The sequence below is a fragment of the Cavia porcellus genome, unplaced genomic scaffold, assembly GCF_034190915.1.
Source record: "Cavia porcellus strain 051 isolate PalLab524CR breed Dunkin Hartley unplaced genomic scaffold, mCavPor4.1 scaffold_18, whole genome shotgun sequence".
NCBI lineage: Eukaryota > Metazoa > Chordata > Mammalia > Rodentia > Caviidae > Cavia > Cavia porcellus.
This window is the reverse complement of record NW_026947501.1, coordinates 51,830,426-51,843,834: the sequence shown is the minus strand read 5'-3', so window position 1 is coordinate 51,843,834 and position 13,409 is coordinate 51,830,426. Positions and strand designations below refer to the sequence as shown.

At 45.6% G+C, this 13,409-nt stretch overlaps 1 protein-coding gene across 1 annotated transcript; it reads right to left on the bottom strand.

Moving 5' to 3' along the window:
* Nucleotides 1–7,159: 7,159 nt before the first annotated feature.
* On the bottom strand, nucleotides 7,160–8,284 carry LOC134471359 (nephrocystin-1-like). Its single transcript, XM_063229870.1, has one exon. The coding sequence runs from the start codon at nucleotides 7,624–7,626 to the stop codon at nucleotides 7,258–7,260; it is 369 nt and encodes a 122-aa protein (XP_063085940.1). The 5' UTR covers nucleotides 7,627–8,284; the 3' UTR covers nucleotides 7,160–7,257.
* Nucleotides 8,285–13,409: the final 5,125 nt, after the last annotated feature.

Sequence of the window (13,409 nt, the reverse complement as noted above, 5' to 3'; positions counted from 1 at the left end):
GAAGAGGCCAGACTCTCCAGCGTTCCTTGGTGTGTCCCTGGGTGGTAGGTGAGTAGATGGCCCATATCCTAGTGCTATTGCTGCTGCTATTCTGGACACCCACATATCACTTAATGCATTTCAAATATCCCACATGCATTTATGTCTCATTTCCTGGCCTTAATTCCCTAGTGACAATGATTAGTCAGTGATTTTGCCTTCCAGTCATCTGTCGTATTTCATGAGGGAATTTACCCCAAGGATCCCAAGAGCCATGGCTGCTCGGGCCCTGGTACCCGACGCTGGGACCCCACGGTGAGCCCTGCTTTCCCCACAAAAACAGGTCCCAGAGACTGAGACAACTTGTCTCCAGCTTCCAACCCCTAGCCTTCATTTTCCTGGTCCTCCTCCCAAATTCACATTTTGGGGGGGTGGTGTCAATGTTTCACTATCTTTTTCGTTTACCTTTAAAATTATGACTTTTTTTTTTTTGGAGACAGAGTCCACTATGCAGTTCAGGCTGGCCTTGACCTCACAGCTGTCCTCCCACCTCAGCCTCCCCAGTGCTGGAATTACAGGAGTGTGGCACCCTGCCCAGCTGTGTTTATGAGTTTTTATGGCTCTGCTGTAGTTCTAAAGTTTGCTACCTCTCATCGATGACTTTAGACCACTTACATTTAGTATTACTGATATTATTTGAGTACATCTACCATTTTATTTTTTATGCATTTGTATTTAGTCTATAGTGCCTTTCCTGAGTTCTTTTTTTTTTTTTTCTGGTCTTTTTCGTTTTTATCGGTACCGGGGATCAAACTCACGACTGCCTGTTTGCAAGGCAGGCACTTATGCCACTGAGCTAAACCCCCAGCCCCCTTTCCTGAGTTCTTTTGGGTTTTTGGCCATTTTTAGCGTTCCATTCAAATCCTCTTTCATTCAGCGTTTGGCTATGGAAAAACAAAGACTAAATCTCAGCCTCTGCCACAATAGCACGCTAATCGTGCAGTCTCACAACATGCAGGGGGACATGCGTGTCACTCCACATGCACCGCACTGCCGAGGCCCGCCTTTGACAGAAACGCCAACCCGCGTTTAAGGTGGTTTCTTTGGCAATCCTCAGGCAGCTCTTGCTAGATGCCAGGCTGGTTCTGAGAACTTTCCAGGCTACCCAGAGTTGGTATTTGCCACTTTGAGTTGAGCATAAAGATCTTAACCCCATGCCAGCGCCTGTTAATGCATTTGTCATCATGTCAGATGTACACAAATCAAAAGGTCCTCAGAAATGCCACAGTTTTCACTCTCAACCCTTGTACTTAGGAGGGAACTTCGGACGGAGAAGTCTGGTGTAGTGATCCACAGAGCACTCCCCTGTCACAGCAATGCCCCCGGCTTCCTTCCAGTGTATTTCCCTCTGCCCAGGAGCATCCTATGGGATTGCTGTTAGAGTCACTTTGCTGGCAATGACGTCCTTCAGTTTTTCTCCACCTGAGGACATCTTTCGTTCACCTTTATTCCTAAACAATACCTTTATGGAAGATGGAATTTTTGGCTGGGCTTTATTTTTTTTCTTGTAGCACTTTAAAAATATCGTTCCACTTCATGATTTCTGATGAGAAATCTGTAGTCAGAGCTGGGCGTGGCGGGATATGTCTGTAACCCCAACACTCAGGAAGGCTAAAGCAGGAAGGTCATTAAATCTGAGCCTGGTGTTGACAACTTAGTGACTTAGTAAAACCCTGTCTTTATTTGTTTAGTTATTTATTTATTTTTTTAAATTTTTTAAAATGCAACCTTCAGGCTGGCCTTGAGCTCACTTTGTAGATCAGACTGGTTTTAAACTCACCAGAGATCCTCCTGGGTCAGCCTCCCAAGTGCTGAGATTAGAGGCATTCGCCACCATGCCTGGTGTTTCGAGGCCCTGTGTTTAGATTAAAAAAAAATTTTAAAGGCTGGGCTATAGCTCAGTGTGAAGGCCCTGGGTTCAGTCTCCAGTAACCACACACACACACACCACACACCACACCACACCAAAAGTTCTCTCTCTGTCTTTAGCTTTAGTAGTTTGGTTATGACAATTCCTGACCTTATCTTGTTTGGTAACTGAGCTTTTTGAATCTTCACCTGTGTCTTTCACCAAACATGGGGAGTTTTAACCATTTATTTCTGACCAAAATGTTCTCTAACTGTACTCTTTCCTCCTTCCTGACAGGAACGTTAGCTCCTTAGTATTGTACCACAGAGTCCTGAGCTCGTTTCTTCATTGTTTAAATCTCTTTCCTTTCTGTTGTTCAGACTGGGCCGTTTATATTGATCTGCCATTTACATTGTTATTGAGTCTACTGATGTATTGGGTTTGCTACTGGATTTTGTCATTTCGGTTATTTTTTTATTTGCTTGGTACGGGGATCGAACCAGGACCCTGTGCTTGCCAGGCAGAGCCGTGCGGCTGAGCCAGATCTGTACTGTCATTTTGGCTGTTACACATTTCCTGCCTCTAAAATCTCAGCTTGGCTCTGCGTGTGATTCATCTGCTCCCGCTCCGAGGTGGTCTGTCTCTCTGTTCATCGCTCAGGAGTTTGCCCTTTCTTTTCTGGAGCTGCCTATAATGGCTGCTTTTGTGTCTCAATATCAACTGTTGTATCCTCTTGGAGCTGCTACCTCTTGATTTTCTTTTTGTTTTTCCCTTTGGAGATACTGAGATTCTCGTTCAGCTCCAAAGATTGAGTAACTTTGGCTTATATCCAGACCTCAACAAATAGTGTGTGATGGGACAGGATTCTTGCTTAAATCCTATTTGAATACTGATTTTTCACTTGCTTTAGCAGGAGGCCTGCTTGCTGGGGGCCAGGCTGCAGGTTTGTCTCTCTCCTCTCAGCTGTGGCTTCAAGATCACTTCCATTTGTGAGGCTTTGCACTGCTGTCTTGGATTGAAGGCCAAACTGGAGCTCCATAGCTCAGTTCTGAAATCCCTGGGTATTAGCACAGTCAGCTTTAGGGTAAGTTAGGTAATGACACAGGGAGACATAGTAGCCTTCTGTACTTGACTAGAGCAGAAACCACTCCAGCTTGTGATTCTGTGCAAGTGCTTTTCTTGTCACCCACTCATTTGCCAATTTTCTGTCTCCCCATCTGCGCACCTCTCTAGGATGTGAGCTTCAGGGGAGCAGCAGCTTTGTGCCTGTGGGGAACCAGGACATCGCACCACCTTTAGGGCTGCCTGGCCCACTGAGCATGCTCTGTAGAGGTTCAGAGTGATTCAGTCTCCCCTCCCAGTCTTCAGGGCTCTGGAGACAGCCGCCTGTCTCTTTTCAACTCCTCTTCCTCAAGCTCTTGCCCCGTCAACACACGGCTCTACACATCGCTCAGAAGCAATCTCCAGGTTGCCCAGTACCAAAGGGTCAGGCGCAGAGAAAGCCAAAGATACCTGGGGGAAGAGCAGACAGCACTATCTGTAACGGGGATTACTTCCATCGAATGTGTCAGAAAATCCCCTCCGATCAGCTGTGACAGGGAGAGAATTTATTGCTTTGGGTCAGTGAGAAATCCAGAGGTAATGCTGGCTCTGCGTGAGACTCGGTCTGCTGACTCAAATGTGCTCCCAAGGTGGGGAAGTTGCAGGTAGAGAAGGACATGAAGGTCGGTCCGTAGGGGCCCCAGACGTCCCCGACCCTGGCTCCCCTGCTAAGGAGCAGGACAAGCTCTCCCTCTCCATGTCTCCCTGGCTCTAGCCTGCTGCTGTCTCACAGATCAAATTCACCCAACTGTCAGATGGGGTAGGCGAGTGTAGCGGGGTGCACTCAGGAGAGGCTGAGTGACGTGGTGTTTGTAGTGTGTATCACAGCTAGGGTGTGCATGAGCTTCAGGCTCCAAAGACGACAGCTGCCAGGAGAGAAGAGGGACTCTGTGGGCGAAGAGCTCAGGAAGCAGGAGCCCTGTGCATTGTGTGTATATGCACGCGCGCGCGCGCGTGTGTGTGTGTGTGTGTGTGTGTGTGTGTGTGTGTGTTTCCCCATTTTGGCCTCCGTAAGAGGACAAAGGTCTGCCAATTTACTTCTTGCTGGCAAAGCTGACATAAATGGGCAGGTGAAGGTCCAATCTGCTTTTCAGATACCCAAGGCCACCACGTCCTACTGCACCTTGGTCCAGCCCCACATCGCCCTGTCCTCAGCCTTGCCCCACGAAGTCCATCTGGCTGCTGTGTTCAGATCTCCAGCCTTCAGATGGCAGGTCTGGATTTGAGTCACTCATTCTTGAGTTTCCCAGGAGTATGTGGGGATTCATCTAAAAATGTACCTGAATCCACAGGTCCCCAGGGGCAGCTGGGGAGTCAGTCCACAGAGGACGAGTCTCGGTAGGAAGAACACTGGCACACTTTTGCTCTGCGTTGCCACAGTGCTACCCATTCCCTGGCCGTGGCACTGTTGGAACTTGAATGAAATGGCAGGACGCAGAGATGGAGGGGTCTTCGAGCCACCTGACTGTCCTGCACAGTGACAAAGCCCTCTGCTGGCAGATAACACCTCCAGCTCTTCACTGAACAGATAGGCTTCCCAGCTGCTCCTGAGCCCACGCTCCTCTGCCAGCTGTCACTGATGGCGCTGGTTCCATTTGGGCTGTTCTGACCTCACACACGAGACCACAAAATCACAGAGCTCTGAAATCGTCCTCCTCTTGGGCTGCCACCCCTCATCACGCTGAGCACCAGGCTCAGGAACTGCGAGGAATTTCACCTGCAGTGGATCTGATGAGAAACACTCGGCTGGTGCCAAGAGGTCTCGAGGCTGGGGAGGAACAGGTCCTGCCCCACCCCTTGCCACGGTCCTGCATTAGGGAGTCCCAGCCCCAGGGCAGGCCACAGTGACAGTCACTGCAGGCACGTCACCAGCATGGGCCGCAGGTCACCCCATTGCTATTCACCCGCCCAGCTCTCAGGTCAGCTCAGGGTGGCCTAGCCTGGCTCATTGACACCAAAGTGCCGGGACTGGTTTTCAGGATGTTTCTCGCTCCTTGACAGTGCCTTCCTGTTTTGGAAGCTAGAGGAGCATTTGAAAAAGAGGTTTCATTTTTTTAAAAAAAAAATCCCACCAAGAGTCCACTGGTTGAAGAGAAGGTGGTCAATCGGTGGCAGAGACATCTGTCCCCTCTACTCAGACTAACATGCCACGACCCTCAGATTTTGGCCTCAGCGACACTGAAGCTGTTTTCTCTCCAGTCCCTGTACTTTTCTCATGTGTCAGAAACTATGACATTGTCCAGGCGCATGACACATCTTCAGAGCAGCCTGGATGAGTCTGGAAACACACCCTCAGGCCAGTTCGTCCTCTCTGACTCCATCCTGGGAAAGGATCCACCAGCACGGTCAGTGGTTAAAAACAGAAAGGCAGAACCTAGGAAATAAAGGTTCTGCCGAGAAATGAGTCACGGGGGGGTGGGGGGGTTCACACAGCCTCCCGTTCCTTCCAGAGAGGGCCTTGGGGATGACGAGACAGCCACTCAGCAACAGTGTAGGAACAAGTCCCTGCTTCTATGGAGGGCATGGTCCTGGGGACAGGAGGCTGTCATCTAGAGGTGTCCCAGGGGGCTATGTGGTGATGGCAAAGGTGTCTTGGGCATCATCAGCACCTCACCTGTCACTGAGGGAAGACGGGAGGGTGGAGGGAGGGGGTCTCCCCAAACTTACTCTCAGAGACATTGTGAAGCCTCTTTTCCAAGGCCAGGTTCTGATGATCACTGCTGTGGCCGGTGACCCTCCATGCCATGCCAATTTCCAAGACTAAGGACTGCGTGGCTTGAGGGTAGAATTTAGGTGTGTCCCCAAACCTCCTGTGTTGGAAGCTTGGTCCCCTGTGTGGTGATGTGAGGAGCTGCCAGGACCCTTAAGAGGTAGGGGAGGGAGGGTTAGGGCAGTTGATTGGATCTTGGGGTGCTGCCCCCAGCAGGGATGAAGGCAGGTTCCATGGGGGCAGCTCTTGGCAGGGCAGAGCAAGTTGGGGACAAGTGCCCTCCTTGCTCTGTGGGTTGCCATCCTGCCTGCTGTGAACTCTAGTGGCCTTTGCCAGAGCCCAGCGGATACTGTGCCGCTCCCTGAAACTCCATGGCTGTGAGGTAAACACCTGTTTTCTCTGTAAGTGACCCTGCTTAGGTATCTTGTCATAGTGGTAGCAAATGGACTCATACAAGGCCCAAGTTTAGGTTAAGGGTTAACTAGGATGTGGTACAGAAATTTAACAACCTGACAGATCTCTAAACATACCTGCCTCTTTTATAGCAGAATGCTGTAAAAAATCTCTAATGGTTCTAAGAGTTGAGGTTACACCCTTTCCCAACCAACCTGTCATACTTTTCTTCAAATAGTGTCCTCAGATTTTATTTGCACACAGTTCTTAAATGCTTGCATCTCATGAATAGAAAATGACACCCGGTCTTCAGTGTGCATCAGCCGTGCTACCCACTAGCTCTGATCTCAGGCGAGGATCTCATGTGCTGGCCTGGGCACAGCAGTAACAGCAGTAACATGGAGAAAACCAGGTCTTCCTGCTGCAGTGGTGGTGAAGACCACGGAACCAGCCAGAACAGTGCCAGTCGCACAAAAGGCACTCCATCAATGCCGGCTGGTTCCACTCATCAGCTGCTACCATTAATTACAACAGCAAGGCTGGACTTCTGCCAGCAGCCACAGGTTTATCTGAATGGAGAAAGACCCGATTAGCTCATCTCTGTACTCTGGAAGGGTGAGATAATCCCACTCTCCAGGCTTGATTTCTTTTTTTTTCTTTTTCTTTGGCACTGGGAATTGAACTCAAGACCTTTCACTTGCCAGGCAGGTGCTTATGCCTCTGAGCTGTATTCCCAGCCCCTTGATTTCTTTTTGACAGAACACACATATTGATTTTAAAAGGAAAAAATGGCTAATTAGGGGTAAATCATATTTAAATATCAAACTGAATTGAGTGATTAACAGATGAGATCAATTTTGCTAGTAAAACTTGTAAATTTATATATATTGGCTATGAAATTCTTGTCAGATATGTGATTTGGAAATATCTTCTATTTTGTGGGTTGTTTCTGAATAAACATAAACTTGGCTTTTCATAAGATCTGGCTTATGTAGAAATCTGTACTATCAACTTAAACTTAAGTAGTTGGTTTTTGAAAGTTATCTTCAAATTAAAGTATAACAGTATTCCTTATAAAATTGATTTTATTTTTTAAAAGCATTCATATTATTAGATAAATATATCTTTAAAAATACCATCTGTACAGAAAAAGAGCAGGTCCCAGTCAGAATGGGTCACTCTGGGTTCTGCCACTTGGTGAGAAGCCTCCCCGTGGATCACTCCTCCTGCCCGCACCCAGGAAGTCGTAGGCCTGCTCCGAGAGGTCGAAAGGCTCATGGACTCCGTCCTTGGACAGCAGGGCCTGCAGGGCACCCTGGTTCTCCTGGGTTTGCTTGAGGAAGTCAGCGATGATTTTCCACCGCGCAGCCTCTGTCTCCTCTTCGGCCCACCGGAAGGGGGGCAGCAGCGTGGAGTGCAGCAGCGGGAGCACACGGTCGTGGTAGACCAGGAGGAAGCTGGCCTTCAGGAGCTCTCTGTCCCTCTGGGGAAACAGCGGCAGCCAGCAAGAGTAACCGTGGGTGGAACACATCATTACACTTAAGCAGGAGATTCTGACCCTTGTTAGTTAAAAGCCACCTGCAAGGCGCCATGGGAGAGGTGCCCTTTGTGCCTGACAGCTAAAAAGCCACCCCAGAGCACAGCCGGGGGCTTCCCTGAGACAGTCTCCCAGTGTCTCCTTGAGTGTCACACACTCTCAGGAGACCACGGCATTGCCATCTAACGCTGGTGACAAATGTGTGGTTCTGCTAAGACGCAGAGCAAGGTCAGCTGTGTCTACTTAGCCCAGTGACAGCATAGTAGAGACAACTGTCTGGCTTCTGTAAGGGAGGGACAGATGTACACATGGGGTCCAGAGAAAGGAGATCCAGGAGGTAAGGATTTGGTAGAATTCTAGCAGTGCCTGGGCTGGGAAGCGGGGGTCCTGTGGTCCAGAGGGCACCAGAGCCTCCCTGTATCAAGAGGATCCACCCAGCCCCGAGGCCATCAGGCCATGGTCGGGGCACAAGGGGCACAATGGCCGAGGGCAGAGCAATCCGTATGCAGCGCTCTCCACACAAACACTGCCCTGACAACACTGAGGTACTGCAGCCTGCCTTTTAGCAAAGGTCGTGTGCCAGCTGTGGGAAAGGTCATATAGCAAAGGGAAGCCCAAGTAAGCTGTATAAATAAGTTTGTGGTATATTTATATGCTGTGTAAATAAGTCTATGGGATATAGCACCCCCAGCAGTCAGAGTTTTCGGTTTGCTTGTTCTCGCACAACCCTTACTTAGATCAACACTTCAGATAACCAGCACTTTAGATCAGGAAATGGCAAACAGGACCACGGGGAAATGCGTCTGTGTGTACACAGGGCCTCAGAGGTCCCAGGCCAGCCTCAGTCACTTGTATCCTGGCGGCAGAGGACAGTGCTTGTCGCCAGATGTGTGGCCCGCAGGGTGAAATATTTACCACCCGGCCCTTTACAGAAGTCGCCTGCTGATCTTGGGTCAGCGCAGTTGAACCGCTGCTCACAGATCCATGCGACTTCTGTGATAATCACAGTTCTTCTAAGTGACACGAGCGGACCCAGGCACTTGTGAGTATGGGACACAGCCCAGGCCAAACTCATCTTTCCTTGTCCCCATGTGATTTAGTTGTTGGGAGTTGGAGGGAACATTTTTTTAAAAATCAGGGATATGTGATAGCCAGGGTCTTTTTCATAGCTCAGGCTGGCCTTGAACTTCTATGTAGCTAGCCCAGGCTGACCTTCACCTTGCAGCAATCCTCCTGCCTCAGCTAGAATTATAGATGTATGCTGCCACACCCTGCTGAAAACAAACTTGTCCAACAGATAGAAATTTCTGAGTCGACCCAGCATAATCCAAAGGGGTCTTCAAGAGGCAAAGGGAGGGGCCTGGGGATTTAGCTCAGCGGCATAAGCACCTGCCTTGCAAGCAGGCAGTCGTGAGTTCGATCCCCAGTACCGATAAAAATGAAAAAGAAGCAAAGGGAGGCTAAGAGCTCAGAGTCACCGTGGTGGGATGGGAGAGGACCTTGACTGTTACTGCCAGCTCTGAAGTTGAGGAAAGTGGACAGAATCCACAAGTCCCTCCAGAAACTGGAGGCAGGAGGAAGTGGATTTTCCACTGGACCTGCAGAAAGGAAGGCAGCCTGGCCATACCATGTCTTTAGCTCAGGAAGACCCTTGCCAGATCCAGACCTACAAAACTGAAGGGACACTGTTTCTTTAGGTTATCAAGCTTGTGGTGTCACCAGAGTCTCCACAGACCATCCAGTCTTCATTACTTGGTGGTTGGCATGGTCTGTGTCTGACCACAGAGTCCCTTTCTCCACTAGGTGACTGCTGGGTGCCCAGAAGGTGCTTTGCTTGATAAATGATGCAAACCTGATGGCATGAAGAATCAAGGGACCCACGTTTGGTGATTTCTCCATGTGATGTTTCCTCCCACTTTTCTGTGGTGCAGGGTACAGAACCAGGGCCCTCACACACGCTCTAGTCAGGCACCCTGACACTGAGACACACTCCCAGACTCCCCTCCTCAAGTTTTAATTGGCAGGATCAAAATTTGTCTATATTTATGATTGGTAACATGCTACTTGTTTTGTTCCTTGGATTTTTGAGACACTTTTGCTCTGTAGTTCAGGCTGTCCTTGAACCCACAGCATTCTTCTTGCTTCAGCCTCCCACGAGCTGGGAATAGCGGTGTGTGCCACATCGCCCAGTCTGTCACATATTTTGATATGTGTACACACTGCAGAACAGCTAAACTGAGCTAATTCATGTGTGTTATCGCTTGGGGTTATTTTTTCTTCGTGATGACAACTCTTAAGTCAACTGAACCCTTTTTGCTTTTTAAGAATGGTTTTTGTTTTATATCACAATGTTTAAAAAGACTGCGCGCAAGGTAAGGAGCGGGAGACTGAGGCAGGAAGGTTGGAGCTGGCAGAATTCTACAAGAAATACAAAGAAGACCTAATGCCGACAGTCCTCAAACTATTCAATGAAATTGAAAGGGAAGCAATCCTTCCTAAGTCATTCCTGGAAGCAAATATCACTCTAGTACCAAAACCTGAGAAAGACCCAACTAAAAAAGAGAACTATAGACCGATCTCCCTAATGAACACAGATGCAAAAATCCTCAATAAAATATTGGCAAATAGGATCCAGCAAATCATCAAGAAGATTATACACCATGACCAAGTGGGATTCATCCCAGGAATGCAAGGATGGTTCAACATACGCAAATCAATAAATGTAATCCACCATATCAATAAAGCCAAAAATAAGAATCACATGATCATTTCTATAGATGCAGAAAAAGCCTTTGATAAGGTCCAACATTTATTCATGATAAAAACTCTACAGAAAATTGGAATAGATGGTCTTTACCTCAATATAATAAAGGCCATTTATGACAAACCAACAGCCAGCATCATACTAAATGGCCAAAAATTGAAAGCCTTTACTTTAAAATCAGGCACAAGACAAGGATGTCCTTTATCACCACTCCTATTTAATATAGTACTGGAAGTACTAGCCAGAGCAATTAGGCAAGAAAGAGAAATAAAAGGGGTAAAGATAGGAAAAGAAGAAGTTAAGTTGTCATTGTTTGCAGATGACATGATACTCTACATAGAAGACCCCCTAAGCTCCATTGAAAGACTCTTAGATACAATAAATAAATTCAGTAATGTGGCTGGATACAAAATCAATACTCAGAAATCAATAGCATTCCTATACACAAACAACAAAACCACAGAGAGGGAAATAAGGGAAACTGGACTATTCACATTAGCAAGCAAAAAAATGAAATATTTAGGAATTACTCTTACGAAAGAAGTGAAAGACTTATACAGTGAAAACTATATTACACTGAAAAAGAAAATTGAAGATGATCTCAGAAAATGGAAAGACATCCCTTGCTCATGGATAGGAAGAACAAACATTGTGAAGATGGCCATTCTCCCAAAACTCTTATACAGATTCAATGCAATCCCAATAGAAATACCATCAACATACCTTATAGATCTAGAGAAATCACTCCTAAATTTCATCTGGAACCAGAAGAGACCTAGAATCGCAAAAGCAATTCTAAGCAGCAAAGACAAAGCAGGAGGCATCACAATCCCTGACTTGAAATTATACTACAAAGCAACAGTAGTAAAATCAACATGGTATTGGAATCAAAACAGAGCTGAAGATCAATGGAATAGATTAGAAGATACAACCACAACTACAAACACACTCAATCACCTTATCTTCGATAAAGGAGCCAAGCAGGTTCACTGGAAGAACGACAGTCTCTTTAATAAATGGTGCTGGAAAAACTGGCTCTCCATTTGCCGAAAACTAAAGCTAGACCCATGTCTATCACCATGTACTAAATTAAAATCTAAATGGGTCAAAGATCTGAATATTAAAACAGAAACGCTAAATCTATTGGAAGACAAATTGGGTAGAAACCTTGGAGACATAGGAGTAGGTAGAGAATTCATGAATAGGACTCAAACTGCATGGGAAATACTTCCCAGAATCAATAACTGGGACCACTTCTTATTAAAAAGTTTTTGCATGTCAAAAGAAATCTCCAGCATAGTGAAAAGAAAACCCACAAACTGGGAAAAGATTTTAGTGAACTCTCTCTCAGACAAGGGACTCTTGTCTAAAACATATAAAGAATTAAAAAAACTCAGACCTTCAAAATTCAAAGATCCAATCCAAAAATGGGCATCTGTGATGAATACGCAATTCTCAGATGAAGAAATGCAAATGGCAAATAAATACATGAAAAAATGCTCATCATCATTGGTCATTAGAGAAATGCAAATTAAAACCACACTGAGATACCATCTCACTCCTGAAAGAATGGCCAGGATCAAGAAAACCAACAACAACAAATGCTGGAGAGGCTGTGGGGAAAAAGGAACTCTCCTGCACTGTTGGTGGGAGTGTAGACTGGTACAGCCTTTGTGGAGGTCTGTCTGGAGGTTTCTCAAAAAGTTGGGATTGGAAATCCCATTTATTCCAGCTATTCCACTTCTAGGCATATTCCCAGAAGAACTGAAAGCATCATACCACAGGGATATATGTGCACCTATGTTTATAGCAGCACAATTTGTAATCGCCAGATCTTGGAAACAACCCAAGTGTCCATCAACTGAGGAATGGATAAAAAAGTTGTGGTATTTCTATACAATGGAGTATTATTCAGCTATAAAGAAGGATCGCATTGAGATATTTATCAATAAATGGGCGCAGCTTGAGACCATACTCATAAGTGAAATAAATCAATCTCGCATGTATGAATACCGAATAGTTTCCCTAATGTAAGTAATGATTCAAATATATAAAAATATGTGATAATCATGATTCCCCATTATGTGGCCTTGAAGCCTTATAAAATTTTCACTTATTAATTAGAAAGGCTTTACTCTGGGCTTTTTGATATGGAAATATTTGAAGCTATAGTATGTGAAGTTTTATCCAAATATTTTAAGGAAAAAGACAGACACTATGGTAACTACTATTCTTTAAAAAAATTATTTAGCTATTTCTTATGTTTATTTTAATTAAGGGAAAAACTTAAAAAATTAGGATATATAGTAGTAACTCTTTTTGATCTCCTATTAACTTGTTTTGAAGTCCTGTAATACTCCCAAGATCTTGTTTTGACTGATTAGACTCTGTTCCATTCTGTGCGATAGTAGCAAGTTTGAAGGTATAAGCAACTAATTTGAAGGCAATAAGATTCACAAAGATGCCCATTCTGGTTTGACTATTGTCTCCTTTGGAAGTCCTGTAATGTTCACAATGCCTACGTTTTATTGGTCTTGTTCTCCACTGTTTTGTCCGGCTTTATAATATCTAATGAGATGGACAATTCCTTTTAAGGAAACAAGAGACAATGTTGATAACCATTGTTGATGACCTTGTACTCTGTTCTACATCATGTGCTATGTCTATCCTTGGTTTTGACTTACAGCTTTGTTTTGCCATATTTGACTTTATTCTCTCACCCCCAAAAAAGTAATAAGAACTAAGGAGTAATAAAATCCAAAATGTGTAAATTTTGTTATAAAAAAGAGAGGGAGGGGAAAAAAAAGAGATCTAACGGATATAACAACAAGTGTGTTTAGGGATGTTAAATAGCTGACTATATTAATGTTTTTGGATCATTGAACACAGCTGTTTGCAGTCTCTCTGTTTGAATGTCTACTTTGTATTCTTTGATACTGTGATTTGAGCAACTATTTCCAAGATGATATTATGTAATCTATTAACAGGTGATTTCTTACTGTTATGTTTTTTTTTT